The 17,606-nt window shown below is 42.0% G+C and overlaps 1 protein-coding gene across 2 annotated transcripts in view; it reads right to left on the bottom strand.

Annotated features, from left to right (window-relative positions):
* Positions 1-542: 542 nt before the first annotated feature.
* BEND7 (BEN domain containing 7) overlaps positions 543-17,606 on the bottom strand; it is a 74,049-nt gene continuing 56,985 nt past the window's right edge. For both annotated transcript variants that reach the window (XM_029615163.1, XM_029615164.1), the window contains exon 9: positions 543-12,448. In XM_029615163.1, coding sequence (XP_029471023.1) covers positions 12,372-12,448 — 77 coding nt within the window. In that variant the 3' untranslated portion in view covers positions 543-12,371. The remainder of the gene's footprint in view (positions 12,449-17,606) is intronic.

The raw sequence follows: 17,606 nt of genomic DNA, 5'->3' as shown, positions 1-17,606 counted from the left end.
ATTAGATAAGATTTCAGAAGTTGATAAAGGAAGCAACAATGTCCACCCTGCATACAATTTATAAGGTTACTTTCCAGTTCAATTTAAATTTATTGAAAGGGCTGGTCCTGCACCCCACTGGATTCCCCTCGGCGGGGAGGGGGGGGGGGTCAGTTCACCCCATCTTTTTCAATCCTAGATTCAAATTCCCTTCAATGGCAGACCAAGGCATCTCCCACTGCAAGCATTAACATCCTGCCTCCCCCAGTCCTATCCCAAATGACGTCACTGCCAGCTTTCCATTAAAGTACTCTTAATTTAATTTTTTTTTTTTTTCAAACTGACACAGAAGGCTTTTCCAGGGATTGGCACCACCACAATATTATACGACATTTTCACACCCTTAAAAAAAAAAAAAAAAAATAAAGCGTAATTTAAAAATATCTAAATATTTACATATCAATAGCATGTATATACAGATAAGACCAACGTTTCTTCCCCCAGATACGAAATGATTTAACTAATAAAAAAATCTATATCAAAATTTCCATGTTGGGGGATAAAATCTAAACAGTTACAGTACAAAAAGCAAAAGAACTCAAATACATCTTTTCATCTTTTTTTTTTTTTTTTTTGGATTCGTTTCATATGCAGGTCGGAATCGGCTCTCAATCCCTACTCCCAGCCTTTGAGCGTTTTCCACAGTTATGCAGGCTGCAAGACGAACACTTCTTGCGTTTACCCTATTTCTATGTACAGATCGGTATAAATATAGAGAGAGATCTATTGGTTCTTCTCCTCATGGGTAAGAAACAGATACAGCTGACATATTTTGCAAAAGCAAAAACGAAGGGAAGAAACAAAAAAACCACATTAGAAATGTTGGATAAGATTTGTCCAAGCACTTTTAACCGAAATGATACTGGTGGTGGCACTGGAGTCGTGTGTGCACCATCGTCTGTCCTCATCTCCTGGAGCGGCCGATGATTTAGAAGAGGACGATAGGGCACCACACACACACAATTTCACGGGAGTTTTATTCACCTGAATATGATGGAGCCCATCAAGGGGACTGCTGTGACCACCCTTGGAGACTGCTGGTTCTTCCCTATCCAAACGGTTATGTCTGCCTTTGATTTTTGTAGCCCTCACCCCAATACATGAATTTGCATTTTTTTTTCTTAATTAAAGCACACTCAATCTTTTAAGCACATTTGATTTGTAGGGTTCATGCTTACAGATCACATTAAATGCCATACATAAAAGGTGAATTTTCAAATGCAGCACATGTAAAAATCAGCACTTAAGAACACAAGAATGCAAGGCTTGCCACACTGGGTCAGACCAAAGGTCGATCGAGCCCAGCATCCTGTTTCCAACAGTGGCCAGGCCAAGTCACAAGAACCTGGCAGGATCTCAAGGGGAAAACAGATTACAAGCTGCTTTATCCCAAGAATAAGCGGTGGATTTCTGCTTATTCTTGCACACACAAAATAGCACATACACGAGTGCATGCTATTCTAAAAACTGCAACGTACGTGTGTAAATTAGAGTCCACGAGCAAATTTGAGCATGTAAAAAAAAAAGGGGCAGGGAGGGACCAAGATTTACGTAAGTTGCTGTTTTATAACCTGCCAAACTGGTGCGTGGAAGTCTTTTACTTGCGTATATTTACTCCTGCTCAATAACTGGTTTAAGTGATTATAAAAAGCGAAAAGGAGGTACACGATGCTGTGAGCTTGAGCGGACGTTCTTGCTGGAGCTCTGGGTGCCATCCTTCGCAGAGCCATAACCATCGCTGATATAAACAGCCTATAAACATCGACAGACTCTGCGAAAAGCTTCTTATGTCAATTGACAAATACATACAGCGCTCTCCTGATCTTATGCTGGCGAAATTGGTCAAAAAAGAGAAAGAAAAAGCTAAACTGGCAGTAGACAAGATGGCTGCCAGGAAGGAGAAAGGCCTGCATGAGTCCACTGCGGAATCGGCGGTAAGTGAGATAATTGTGGCAGTGACTGCTGTCCTCACCAGCAAATTAGATGCTATTTCAGCACAAATTACAGCCCTAAAAAACACCTAATTTTAGGCTGCCAACAAGACTCCTGGAAGGGAGGGTATCAGTTATAGAGGATGATGCTTTGATGGCAATGGGCAAGATGAGGAAAATGGGAACACTGCTGACTGCACATGAAGATAAGACTGATGAATCAGAAAATCAGTCTTGTTGAAATAACTTAAGATTTGTCAGTTTTGATGAGGCTACAGAGGAGCAGAGGTTAGTGGATGTCCTCACTACAGCACTCAACCTTCCTGAAAATACGGGCCCTATATTGACTGAAAGAGCGCGTAGACTTGGAACCTGGAATGCTGGTGGTAATTGGCCAAGAGTGGTGATAGCCAAATTACTTAATTTTGCACAAAATCTGCATATAGAAAACAATCGACCTTGACATATCAATCACATACGATTTGAATTTTTCAAGATTACTTGCTAAATGTATCTACAAGAAGAGAAAAGAATTTGTTCCACACTTTTGCTCAGCTCTGGTGGCCTTACAATTCCCTGCTAGACGCTACAATTATCCCTGCGGTGACAGGAAGATTTTTCAAAATCTATACTGATTTCAAGACAAGTTTGCTTGCTGCACCCCTGAGGAAGGAAGGGATTCCGAAACCCTGCAGAGTCGGGCGTTTTTTTATCAGCGAGCGGCATGAAGACCCGAAAGGAACTCTTTGACAGGACGTCTATTTAAATAGCCATACCGGCATATCGCATGCACGTACCTGAAAGGGACCTTCTTCCTAGAACATTTTTCAACGCGGCATTTGACAACACATAAATTCAGAGGACATTCCTCTATCATCATATACAAGTTAAGTATTTTACTAACTTGCATAAAGCTGAGTTATTTACCAGCTGCATAAGAGACATCAAATCCAAAAGCAACCGATGATTAAATCTCTAGCATGGTGAAGCGCTTCTAAGCTCCTGTAGGTTTCCCGATACATACACGGGAACCGGCGTGCAGTATGATGGTTGCAGGATTTTCACAGTGAATCTGTCTTATAAGTCCAGTATAAAATGGGAAATAAGTATTTATTTTAGTGTACATTGTTTTTCTCACATAAGAGGTTCTTTCTTGTCTAGACAGAGAATATGGCATGAAAGTGAGGTGCAAGTTTTTGATAAAATGGAGAAGGCTAAAAAAATGTATTGAATCCATGGATAAATTAAGTTTTGGCATTACAATGGTACTGGAGCTTGTCCATGGCAAAAGTAAAGAAACCTATTGGGTTGTTTTGCTAATAATTAAAGAAGGGAAAAAAAAAAAAAGAACCATGGAAGTAGTGTGATGGATTAAACCTGTGTTCAAGTGTTGAGAGTTTAAATCTTCAGTTAGTTCACTGGATATGATAGGCAGAAAATGGCGGCTGGACAAGAGAATCTGCAGTGGGGACAGTTGTTGGGGTTTTTTTTTGGGGGGGGGTCATCATTGACCTCCATTGCAGTTAATCAGCTATTGGGGCTTTCCTGACTGCATATAGAAACTTTACTCGGTGCAGCCCCTATTTTGGGATGCAATCTAGTTATAATGCAATGTGCCAGTAATCATCTTGATATCAGCCGACAGGAATAAGGAGATTATTTCAACTGGATGCAGTGGAATTGGATTTATCAATCTATTTAGAGATTATGAACCTGGAAAACAGCTGATGTTTTGAACAGTGGGATGCGTCTGTCTTAGAGGCGCCAATGCATTTAAAAATTTAAAGTTTAAATAATTCAGCTTTGGTTTTATAGTTTACTGTTGCTCTAATGGCTGTAAGTATTAACGGTCACAAAAGGTGGTATTCGATTAATACTGTATTTGGTATTTAGTTGCTTGTTGGATAACGAAGTGCGGGGGATGGCACTTGCTCACGCACATACATTTCTCCGTCTCTCTTTTTTGTGAGAGTATATGAATGATATGTAGGAAGGGGGAAACGATGGGGAACAGGGAAGGGAAGGGAATGGGGACGTTAAGAGGAATTGCTAAAAAGTTGTTAATAAGGAGAAAGGTTGGGAAAATGTGGTTTTGAATTTCAACATGACACGCATCTATGGATTATACATGGTCCTCATATCTACTTTGCAAAGAAGAGTATTCCATTTGGGAATTGCAATTGGGAATCTGAACAATTATCAGAATGAGTAAGCAGCTAATGAGTGTGATGGAAATGCAGCAGGGATGGGTTCTCCTGTCAAATGGGAAAGAGGGATTTCACGTATTAATAGACTAAAGAGTAGTGTGGTTCTTTTACAGGAAACACACATGAATGATGCCGAACATAAAAAGTTACGGAGCCGTGGGCATAATCACATTTTTTGTCATCAGGAACGACTAAACGCAATGGAGTTGCTATTCTTCTGCACAAAAATGTTTCTTTTGTTTTACAAAAAACTGGTCAATATGTCCTGGTTAAAGGGAAACATTTTGGGATAGTAGCCTTCATATTCGTTCCAAACCAATATTCACATTCATTTTTTACAACATTGGTAACACAACTATTAGAATTAGATCCTGCACCAGTGATAATTGGGGGAGACTTTAATTGTGTGAGGGATGTTTTGGATAAATGCTCAAATTCTTCTACTCCTAATCTATGTAGGGGCAAGGGGATTCAATATTTTTGCGATAATCTGTGTCTGATGGATATATGGAGGGTCCTTCAACCAGAGGAGAGAGACCACCCATTATGGTAGGGCGCAGGCTTCTAAATCTCGTATAGATTGTATTCTAATCTCAGAGCGTTTGTTTGATCACTTGAAGAGGGCATCCATTGAGGCCTTGGTTATTTCAGATCATTGTCCTGTTTTATGTACTTTGGGGGGGGGGGGGGGCAATCAATACCAAATTTCTCATCCAACTGGTACATGCCTGGCTGGATGAGGAATGATCCTGAATTTAAATTGTTTCTAGGGGAAAATGGCAGCAATTTGATAACGCAAATTCTCTGCACACAGAAGACCCTGTACTGTTTTGGAAAACAGATAAGGCGGTTCTCAGGGGTGACATCATCTTCTATGTTGCAGCAAAAAGGAGGAAAAGAAATAAGAATAGATTTGGAAAAAAAGAATGCTTTATTGTAAGAATCAAATGAAACAGAGGAATGGTCTTGTCCACTTCAGAAGTGCAAAAAAGTTATTAAACGAGCTGCTATTTCAAAGAGCATCGGCAACGCTATTTGCTCTTAAACACAAATTGTTCCAATATGGTAACAAGCCAGGGCCTATGCTGGCAAACCTGGCAAAGACTCAGAGGGATTTAAATTTATCTGTGGTATTAAAAATTATCAGGATAAACAGGTTATGTCCACAGCGGAGATTGGGGAAGTTTTCAAACAATTTTATCAACAACTTTACTCCACTGCACCTGACAATACAGATGCAATAAAGTCATTTTTGGCTGACATTAAACTTCCTCAATTAACGGAAGATAATCTCAAGAGATTAAATAGATTTCTGAGGAGGAGATATTATTGGTGATAAGGGAGTTACATTTGCACAAATCCCCAGGCCCAGATGGCCTTCCCTCTCTTTTACAAACTGCTTCAAACTTCAGTGGGCCCATCCTTACAAAATTTATACAGTCATATGATAGACAATGAGATAATGCCCAATACGATGAAAGTGGCAGCTATAATAGTGAAGCCAAAGCCAGGTAAGGATTTGGCCTATCCAGAGTCTTATAGACCAATATCGTTGTTAAAGCAAGACGTAAAAATTTATGCCAAAATATTAGCGAATCGCCTTAAATTGTTTATGCTTTATTTAATCTCACCAGAACAAACAGGATTTGTCTTTGGGAGACAGTCTGCTGTAAACATTCAGAGATTAAGGCTTTCCTTAGAAATTTCCAAGCATAGTAAACCCAAAGAACCCTTGTTGGTCAGCTTTGATGTGGAAAAAGCTTTTGGACTTGTGCCCACATGATACTGGGGGAATTTGGTTTTGAGGGATTCATTCAATCAGGTATTGGGGATCTTTATCAAGATCCCAAGGCTTACATATCCTTAAATGGATCAAACTCAGGAACTTTTACTTTAGGTCGAGGAACCAGGCAGGGTTGTCCCTTGATTCTACTCCTTTATATACTCACCCTCGAACCACTTGTACGTAAGATGTTATACGAAGAGAATATTGCAAGGGTTCCAGTAGGCAAACATGATCTCAAAATGATGCTGTTTGCAGATGATATCCTGAATACACTTACTGGTGCCCGCACATCGTTGTATGTGATTTTGGATGTTATCCACGCCTTTGGTAGGTTTTCAGCATTGAAATTGAACTTGACCAAGTCTGAGGTGATGGATAAAGAGGTAATCTGAGAGAGAGGTGCCCTGATTTTCCTTTACAATGGGCATCCAGATGTTTTTATTAAATCCCACCAATTATTAGAGAATTTCATAAAACATTGGGCAGCTGGAATCAGGACGTCTGGCATTGGTCAAAATGATTTTAGATCCCAAGCTTTTCTATGTTATGGAGATGGTACCATTTGTAATTCTGAAAAAAGATCTAACTTTAATTCAGAAACTTTGCTCCAGTTACATCTGGAAAAAAAGGCAGGGCTAGATTAACTATATCTAGGTTAAATGGTCCTAAAAGAGGAAGGTGGCTTAGGTTTCTCAAATCTGCATGTTTATAATTAAAGAATGGATAATAGATAACTCGGGAGACCCACTAAGAAAACCCCCAAAGTATAAGAATAACATAAACAAACACCAATAATGATCTCACTTTGAAAATATAGATGTGTATGGGCATACCTATATCCAAACCATGAATGACTGATGATTAACACTTCCAGCACAAAGTTGAGGTTATAAAGCTTCCCTTGGTATGCTTATACCTGTGCTATATGATGGTCATTCATATTCTTTGATATATAAGAGCCATCCAGTTTGTCATACTTATTGCATGCCCACAAAAAAAATCACTTCCTGCTTATATAACTCGGTCTCTATTGATTGGATTCACAGAAAGGGATTGTTTTATTAGAAAGTGTTTAGGTTTAGATTGGGATAAATCTTATTGTTTATCTATTTATGGCAATCTACAATTTGTACCAAGTCTTTTAAATAAGAAATTCCTTATCCTATATATATACAGCCTTTTAGCAATTTACAAACTGGGAAGTTACATTCTTTTGAATATTGCCATCAAAACCTTCATTTACAAAACACAGATTTCCTTGCATATCTGCAACTGAGCAGTTATATAACCACTCTGACAGCCCCAGATAAAAGAAGATTAATAATGGCTCTTTCAGCGTCTTTCTCACTTGCTTAAGAAAAAGAGAGCATCAATTATAATAATGTATAGATTCTCACATGATACTTCCAGCTACATTGCCCTACAATATTTAGCGGACATATGGTCTCGTGATCTCTAACGTGAGCTGGGGGGGTGAAGAGATCTGGGCATGTAATACACAGGTGAAGAGAGCAGTGCAAAATATATTATTTAGAGAACTTCATTTCAGAGTTTTAAATAGAGTGAGGCATCTGCTGCCAAGGCAGCCGTATTGCCTCAGTGTCTTACATGTGCAACACTCCCCTGCATCACTTGTACGTTGTTTATGGGACTGCGTACCTGTTCAAGATTTTCTGGCAGCAATTACTGCAATTCTTCACTTCAGTATTGAAGGACAATTTCCCGTGGTCAGCTGCGTCATCTTGCAGTCTAGGTTATACGGACCCTAGGCAAGCCTTGAAAAATAAGCTGGTGAAAGGCTGTTTAAGTGCATTGAAGCTCACATGACATAACGGCTAGATAATTCTGCACTGGGTTTTTCTGCTTGGAGACTTTCTATGTTGGATTGGAAATCGACGGACAACAGCTCCATTAAAAAGAAGCTCTTCTTCCAACAATCGTGGTCGGACGCCTTGAAATCTCTGCCGGCAGATTTACACGCCAAAGTTAATCGAAATCTGCTTTTACCAGATGGAGTTCTGGACAAACCCGTGCAATTTGGTCGATTCCCTTGGTCAGCTTTGCAGCCTATCCATGGTTCGGTGTGGGAGGGTCCAGATTCTTGAGATATTTTGGGAATTTTGTGTTCACCGATTTCGCTCGATCATTGTTATCCCTAATCTGTCTATTGTCATTTAACTCTATATAATAATAAAAAGATTATTAAAAAAAAAGTGAAGAAACGACCGGGTGAAGAGCCAGGAGGGAATTCACGAGCTGCAGACGGACCGGCGAACTGATAAACTAAATGGTAAAACAGGTTATTTCATGGGCCATGCGCAGGATATAAAATCCCCTGACTTTCACATGGCAAAGCCAACTTATGGGGGGAGGGAGGGTATAAAAACGTCTAATTTCTGCAAGTAAAATCTACTCGCGTATCCTTTTAAAACTGGAAGTACAAATATATCATTTGTGCACACCAATCCTGCTAAATTCCAATTTATCTGGCTAAGTAGTGCCTGTGCCGTTACTTAGGCGGACAAACTTGAACATTCGGATAAGTAGCGGCACTTATCCGGCTATATTCTGATTTATCTGCCTTAGCCAGGGAAGTCTGAAAAGCGCTACTTGTCCGTCTAAGACGCGCTTTTCATGCATCTGCCTATGTGCCGGTGTTTATCTGGATAAGTCCGAAAGCGTGCAGCTCGTGGCTTTTACATATGCAAACATTTGGGCGTGCAGACGCACTCGCATTTTATAACCTTTCCGCGCTGGTTATAGAATACAGTAGCGACTTTGCGTGTGCCCACATCCATGCGTAAATGGGCGCAGGAGAGCAGTTTCCAAAGTTATCCTGAACTCTTTTTAAGCTGATGCATTTAGGTGCAAGTGTGTGCGATGTGACATTACTTCCAGCTTCCTACTGCTGAAAATAATCATTTGTGTGGATTACATTATGATATTCATGAGATTCTCCTGCAGCTTTCACAGGTCTGGAACAAACACAGGACGGCTGAGGCAATGAAGGGCACCCGGCCTAGAGCACAGGTTTACGTGTGTTTTGGATGCGCTACACTAACCCCCGACGCAATTAGGAGATTAATGCGTCCAAAACACCCACCCCAAACAAATGTGTTGCCGAAAGCATCCATCACGTGTAAATTCCATGTAGAGGAGGCTAACAGCTATTACCCCTCAATGCAGAAAATCGCTGGGCAAATTTAACACCACCCTCGGAGGTGGTGAAAAGCCAATTCACGAGAAATAAAAAAATACGGTTCTCTGTGGTTCCTCCCACTTAGTATCGTTGTGAGACTTAAATGAGTCCTGGGGGAATTCTGCGCTACTGCGGAATTTGCGCAGAATTCTCCCTTCCCGCAGATTTCCTCCCTCGCCTCGCACAGCAGTCTCGGCTGCACTTCCGCCGAGACTGCTCTGCTAGCATGCTGAGCCTCACTGGAAGTGAGGGGAGACATTGGCGGCACGGGCGAGGTTTGCGCAGGGGGCATCGTGACACAGGCGAGGTTAGCAAGCTGCATCACGCAATGGCCAGGACCATACAGTTGGTGAGCGAGGAGGGGGAGGGGAGGGGGCTAGAGATTTTCTAGTGGGGGCTCAAGGTATGAGAGGAAAGAACGTGAATGGGGACAGGGGCAGAGGTCAAGGGAGAATTCATATTTATTTTGGGCCAGAGGTCTGCAGCTTTTGACATGTGCTCTGGCACTGGACAGCTGAGCGGACTCTGACTTCCCCCGCAGAGGTTGCGTTTAACCAAACATCATCTCCTGCTGCGCGGGAGGCGTTTGGTTAAATGCAACTCCTGCTGCTGCATGTGAGGCTTGGAGCAGCGGCGGTCATTGTCTGCTCAGCTGTCCAGTGCCGTAGGTTGCTGCCCCTGGCCTGGAGCAGGTGGAGATGTGATTGCTCCTTTGACCTCAGCTTCTGTTCTCATTTACCTCCTCTCACGCCACCCCCAACCGTGGTGAAAGAGGGAGAGGACCCAGGGGCTGCTAGTGGACCTCATCCCGCTGGTGGCTGAAAGAGAGACCCAGATCTTGAGAGTGTATGTGTGAGCCCGTGTGTCTGTTTGTAAGCCGGGGTGTGTGTGTGTGTGTGTGTGGGGAGAGACTGTGTGAGATTTGTATGTGGGGAGACAGAACATGTGTGTGACAGACGGTATGTGAGAGAAAGCATGTGACTGATAATTTGCAAAACAATAGTGTGTTACTTTGACAAATACCATAGTACCAAACGGTACTACTATCCAGCTTTGAAACTGTAAGGCACGGATTTGACCACTGCTCCTCGTTCCTCCTATGTCTACTTGACATCTCTGCTGCATTTGACAAGGTCAATCACTCCATCCTACTCTCAAGGCTGTGCTCTTTCAGGATCACTGATTTGGTGCTGGTCTGGTTCTCTTCATACCTTATAAATAGGATACGACAAGTCCAAATCGACTTCATTAACTCCCCCCTTGACCCCTCTGAGCTCTGGAGTACCGCAGGGGTCTGCTCTCTCTGCTGCATTATTTATCCTTTACCTAACTCCAACATGCTGCATCCTCAACAACCTTGGAGTTCCCTATAAAATCTATGTTGATATTCAATTCTTTTTTCCTTTCAAGGAAACATGGGTCATGACTGAAGCTTTCCTCAAAAACTGTCTTACAATCATCCAAAAGTGGCTGCACAGAAATAAATCAGCTCTCAACACATCCAAAACAGAAATCATGGTGTTATCACGCCATCCGACTGTCAACACTCCCAGCCATATCACTTTTGATTCCCACTCCATCTCCATAAGTGTACGAAACCTGGGAGTCACTATTGATCCCTCTCTCTCCATGCGCAACCATAAAAGAAATATCACCAACGCCTCCTTCTATAAACTACGACTGCTAAGTCACCTCAAGCCCCTTCTTGAATATGCAGACTTCAGGTCGGTCCTTCAATTCCTTCTTTTCTCAGGGATCGATTACTATAACTCCCTCCTGAAGGGCCTACCTCTATACGTCACTCGCCCTCTTCAGATCATACAATGCTCAGCAGCAAGATTTCTTACCAACGCTCCTATGCATGAACACATTTCTCCTATACTCATATCTCTTCTCTGGCTCCCCATCTCCTACCAAATACAATATAAGCTTGCTATGATCATCCATTCCTTAATCCATGACTTAAACTCCTCATAGCTCTCCTCAACAATAAAAATCCATGCCCCTCCCGACAACTCAGACCGTCTAACCAGATGCTATTAGTCTCTCCGCGTACAAAGCTCACGCATCTCGAGGAAACCAGACAACGCGCATTCTTCTCTGCTGGACCATCCTGCGGAACAGCCTACCTAAGACAATAAGATGTCTCCGAGAAAGATCTTTCTTCAACAAAGCCCTAAAAACATTCCTCTTCAAGAGAGCACTCCTCAACTTAGATGACAATGGACTACCCCCATCTCAACCCCCTTCAGTTGATGCTACCTAGTCTTCTAGTCCCCTCTCCTCAAACACCTAGCACTACTGAACTATCTCCGCTACATGTCTGTTCTCTCCCCCTTCCTTAAATTTTGTATCACCTTCCCCCCCTCTATTGTCTGTAAATATTCATATTGTACCCCTCTGAACAAGGATATGTTCTATATTGTACCCCGCTGTGAACATAGGAAGTGCGGGTAATAAGTGCTTTTAAATAAATAAAATAAATAAATACATGTGCAGAATTTTGCAGAATTTACAAAATGTGTGCGCAGAATTTTAAATTTTTTGGTGCAGAATTCTGAATGTTTTTGCGCAGAATTCCCTCAGGAGTATTAAAGTTACTGCTTACAGTGTTGAAAAATAAGTGTATATTGGCTCGATTTAAAAAAAAAAAATAAATTAATTCTTCTGGACACACAATTTAGATGCCCATAGCAAAGGGCGCTTAGCTATAGGCGTCTTCAGCAACCTCAGCCAGAAGAAGCAGGATAATAACGGATGCTCGTATTGAGCGTCCATTGCAATTTTGGGAGCCTGATGCATTTGAGCACTAGGGCCACACAATTCTCCCCCTAGCGCATCCTTTTTTACGCAGTCCCCTCATTTAAATACTGCGTCTGGCACCCAGGAGTTGCGGCTGCTTGCACGTTAAGAAAACGGGTGCTCAATACGTCAGCCCCAGGGAGTTCACTGTAGCTGAAACAAATGGTCTTGAATGGGGAGGGCAAGTTTGACCAATGCAAAAGTAGACAAACATTACACATGAACCATAAGACCACGGAGCTCCAAAACAATGCAGGATAACTTAACCTTGGCCCATGTGCAATATTCTTCTTCCAGCACTGTTTTTATTTCCTATAGAAACCATCCGTGGATGCACAGGAAACGTGATGGGCGATAACCTCTGATTTTTATCTTCCCTCATCAGAAGTTCCAGTTCCACTGATGTCTTATGTTAGGGTCGAGGTGGAGAGGTTGGGCTTTGGCTGTAACCATATTTCTTCAGGGTGAGCCTCAAAAAGGGAACCTGAGGGGAAAGAAGCCAGGAAATGATAACCAATGAAAATTTTGTTTCCCAAGGAGATCCTGAAGTACATCAAAGGATACAGTTTCAGAGATCTGCTCGCCTGCTACATGGAGTTTTGCCTGTGGTAGTCATGCAGACGTTCATAAGGTGCACAAGTGGGTCGTCGTTAAAAGAGGTCATCGGGGGCAGGGCTGTATTAATCACACACTTTACACCTCTCCACTGTACTTCACTAATCGTTCAGATTTACATTCATAAGAACCTGATTTTCAAACTCCATGCATGCGGGTACCCTGCGTTTAAAAATCACGTCGTTCTCAGCAAGCTTTCAAGGACGTTCCTTACTGAAAATGTACCCCCAGGTGTATCAGTAGGTGTCCTCACGGGGAAGTGCTACTAGAATGAAACTTTGCTATCTGTCACAAAATTATTTAAGGAGAACTGGGTATTTCAGCAGCTTGCTAAGATGTACAAAATCTACTCTCTTATGTAGGTCAGAGAACAAAAGGACGGATTATGTAAAAGTAACCCATGCCCGCATTATATTTCGTTGCCTTGTACATCCTGAACTTTCATGTGCAAATTACATTGCAACAGGATATTAGCAAAATGTTTCATGAATGAACTCACTTTACCAAATCCTGCTCATACTAACATGATGATGATGGCAGGAGATAAAGAGCAATCAAGCCCTCCCAGTCCACACTGCCAAGGATATCTCCCAGCTGTTAGTCACAGAGTGTGACTGCTTTTAGGATCTCTCTTCTTATCCAAGACGGGTTTTGTTTTTTGAAACTTTATTTAAAATAACTCTCAGGACAAACAGATAGCATTAATCCACACAGTAATAATTTCATTACTGGACAGTAGCTACAGTATTAACTTTCTATCCTCCTTCCCTCCGGCTCCAGTACGGACGCCAGGCCCTTTTGTACTTGTCCAGTCCTCTCCAGTATAGCAATTCCCGTTACTTGTAGGATGGTGAGAGTGAAGGCTACACCAATAATTGCTCTACATTCATGTTCAACCAGACACCAGGAATCTTGAACTAATCGACACTGCTACCATATCTGGAAATACGATCCCAAATCCGTGCTTTCCACTAAGCTGTGTCTTGTGCTTGGAAGAGTCTTCCTGAACTTGTGCGTCATGCTCCTGCTCTCGCCATGTTTGAAGACTCACCTTTCTGAAGCTGCTTTTAAATCTTAGGCCTGATTGTCTGCTTTTAGCCTCATTAACTTTCTTTTTCTTTTTATAAGAACATATGAACATACTGGGTCAGACCAAAGGTCCATAGAGCCCAGCATCCTGTTTCCAACAGTGGCCAATCCAGGTCACAGGTACCTGGCAGGATCCCAAGGAGCAGAGAGATTCCAAACATAAGCAGTGGATTTCTGCAACTCTACCTTAATAATGGTTTATGGACTTTTCCTCTAGGAACTTCTCCAAACCTTTTTTAAATGGAGCTACACTAATTTCACCACATCCTCTGGCAACGAATTCCAAAGCTTAATTATGCATGGAGTAAAAAAAGAGTTTCTTTTATTAGTTTTAAATATATCACTTAGTAACTTCATTGTGTGTCCCCCCTGGTCTTTGTACTCTTTGAAAGAGTAAACAACTGGTTAATGTTTACTCGTTCCACTCCACTCATTATTTTATAGACCTCTATCCTATCTCCCCTCAGATGTCTCTTCTCCAGGCTGAAGAGTCCTAACCTCTTTAGCCTTGTCTTACTTTATGAAATGCCCCAAGTCTCTTGTCCTGTATGCTTGTCTTATTAGATTGTAAGCTCTATTGAGCAGGGACTATCTTTTTGTATGTTTGTACAGTGCTGCGTATCTCATGAGCACTACAGAACTGTTAAGTAGTAGTTGCAGTCTACACCCTTTCCAGCATTCTAGACTGGAACTACTATTCCTAGAACACCAGGCTGGAAATACGCAGGTGCGATGAAGGATGAGAGACATCAACTCTTTCTGTCAACCACAGATTGGTATCTTTTGAGCCTTAGACCAAATTTTGACCCAGTTCTCTTGATCTAAGTAGAGCAGAAGATCTGTATTTGACATGCAAATGAGGGAAGGCGCAGTCTCACATCCTGCTACAAAGGAAATTACATTTTGATAGCACTCGAAATACATTTATTCTTAGGATCTTTAGTTAATAAAACATGTTGTAGACAATGGGAGGCTTCAGTGAGTTCCTTGCCAATTGGACATTTCTCAAGACTTTCCTCTACTGTAGCTAAGGATAATACGAACAAGGGGGGAAATCACAGACATCTCCTAGATCTGAAAAAGAGATCCCATAGCTCATTCAAGAAACAGAGACCCTTGTCCCACCATAAGTTTGCACCTGGGGAAAAAGTTGATGGAGGTAAGTTTGGGTTTTCATCGAAACGGGAGAGGGCCAAAAGATGTTCAGGTTGAATTTTTAATGGCTTCATTGCACACTAAGTGTGTGCAATGATGAGACGTGATCGAAAAAGGTTCCTAACTCACTCTTTCCCAAGGATGAGCTTAATGATACCCTTTGGCCCCTTCCTTCTCCAGAGACAGTCAAGATAAGGAGGAGGACTCTGCCATCACTTCTAGCCAGTTTTCAAGTGTGCTGATCAATATAATTTAAGGGTAGGAAGGGCCATCCCTCCATATTCCTTTGACATCCAGAGTTTGTTACACCATATAAAGCGGGAACATTTACTGTTCAAATGTGAGAAAAACATTTGTGATATATTACAAGATAAATGCTAAAATTATGTAACATCTTTAAAATACTAATCCTATCCACCCATGATATCTCTCTGCAGCCTTTGATACAGTCAACCATTCAATCCTTCTAGACCGGCTCAGGGACATTGGTATCTCAGGCACTGCTCTCGCTTGGTTCCATTCATTTCTCAGCAACAGAACATTCAAGGTAAAAATCAATAACAAACAATCTCATCCCATCAGATCTAATCTGGGAGTCCCGCAAGGTTCTTCCCTTTCACCAACACTCTTCAAAATATACCTTCTTCCTCTCTGCCTCCTCCTTACCAAGTTGAAAATCAAGCATTACATATACGCGGATGATGTTCAAATCGTCATCCCTATTAAGGAGTCCTTACAAAAATCCCTGAACAACTGCTTTCAGGAAATAAGCTCCCTCCTCGCTAAGCTTAACCTAGTCATCAATAAAGACAAGACTGAATTCCTCATCATCTCCCAAGATGAAAACCTCCTCACTAGTAAAACAACCAATCACCCAGAGGACCAATCACAGGACGAAAACCACGCTCTCCCTAACTCCCCCTCAACCACTCCGGACAACCTCAAAAACACGTCGCATGTAAGAGACCTAGGCGTTCTCTTGGACAACAAGCTGAACCTCAAAAGATTTGTCAACAATACGGCTAAGGAGTGCTTTTTCAAATTACAAGTGCTGAAAAAGCTTAAACCTCTTCTGCACGCATATGATTTTCGCCTAGTTCTGCAAGCAATTATCCTCACAAAAGTCGATTACTGCAATTCGTTGCTGCTTGGTCTCCCTGCTGTCACCATCAAGCCTCTCCAGATGTTACTGAACTCAGCTGCCAGGATCCTAACGAACTCAAAAAAGAGGGATCACATCACGCCAATCCTCTACAACCTCCACTGGCTCCCTATTAAATAAAGAATCCTCTACAAAGTTCTGACCACCATGCACAAAACCCTACACAACTTAGCACCTATTGAGCTCACCTTCCAGCTTCACCCTAATAACTCCTCCAGACTGATTAGAAGTGCATACCAAGGCACTCTTTTCGTTCCTCAAGCTAAAACATCTCTAAGGAACAGAGCCCTATCCACAGCAGGTCCTAAGCAATGGAACACTCTCCCACCTGACCTCCGACAGGACCCTTGCCAAATTTCTTTCAAGAAAAAACTCAAAACTTGGTTATTCAAACTAGTGTTTCCAGATCCCGCATATTAACCAATCAGATTCTCACCTTATTTCTCACCCAGCCCTTTCTCCCTAACAGTCTGACTTGACACTATTCGCTCTCAAACTCGCTCTTCCTCACCCTAATCCCACGTTTCCCATTTGAGATCCACAGACTCCCTCTGTCCTTTGCAAGCCTTTGGTACCTCTTCCTCTTCCTCTCTCCCTTTTATTCAACCTAGCCCAAGTACTTGAATCGACTGCTTGTATAAATGTTTTGCTATGTGATTTCAATCTGTTTAAATTATTATTTAAGTTTTGTCTAAATTATTATTTAAGTTTTAAATTGTTACCTAAATTGCACATTATGTGACTTAAAATTTTGCTTAGTTGTATCTTGTTCTTTGTAAAGCCCACCGGCAAGTTCTTACTGTTCATTGTAAACCGGTTTGATTTGTATCCAATGCAAGAATATCGGTATATAAAAGCTAAAAATAAATAAATAAATAAATAAATGACATCAGAAAAAACATATACAAATTCTAGATAACAGCAAAACAACTTCCCTCCACTGCCAAACACTTTAGGGCCGATGCAGTATCACGTGCGACAAAACATGTGTCCAAACTGGGCGCGTACATCCCCCTTCTCCTGGGCGGCTGATGCCATAGGCAAGTGAGCTGCGGTGCTAAAAAGGATGCGCTAGAGATAAACTGTGCGTCCCTAGCACCTCCGTGGCATCGGGCACCCAGGAGACGTTTTTCCGATGAGTTTTAAATGTGCCACATGACCATCTCAGGAACAACCTCCTAAGGATGCTGGAGCTTTCCAAAAGTCTGGAGTCGGTGCCACTAACAGCAAGAGAGATGTGGCCAGATGTCACCATAAAGACTGGAGCATCAGCCGGTCCATCTTTAAGATACCCGGATGACTTTGAAACGGGAAAAAAGCCACTACAGAGACCAAGAGAAAGCAGGTGATTCCAACACTGTTACACGACCGCTTTCCTCTCACTCAGAGGCTAGCAGAGTGCTCAGACCTGGCAGGGACATGGTAAAGGCAGGTGGGGGTGGTGGGGTAATAACAGGTAGAAGAAATGAAGAAGAGAACTCGAGTATTTGCTCAGTCATATGAAATTTTTCAAAGTCAAGAAGGGGGAAAAAAACCCCCAAAGCCCCCAATGGGCAACCCTAGCATTATCAGTAACACTGGTGGGCCCAGCAAGCTCGCCCCCTGTCTCCTATCAGCATGG

The sequence above is a fragment of the Rhinatrema bivittatum genome, chromosome 9 (genome assembly GCF_901001135.1).
Source record: "Rhinatrema bivittatum chromosome 9, aRhiBiv1.1, whole genome shotgun sequence".
Taxonomy (NCBI): domain Eukaryota; kingdom Metazoa; phylum Chordata; class Amphibia; order Gymnophiona; family Rhinatrematidae; genus Rhinatrema; species Rhinatrema bivittatum.
The sequence above is the reverse complement of the archived record's forward strand: the minus strand, read 5'-3'. Positions and strand labels throughout refer to the sequence as shown.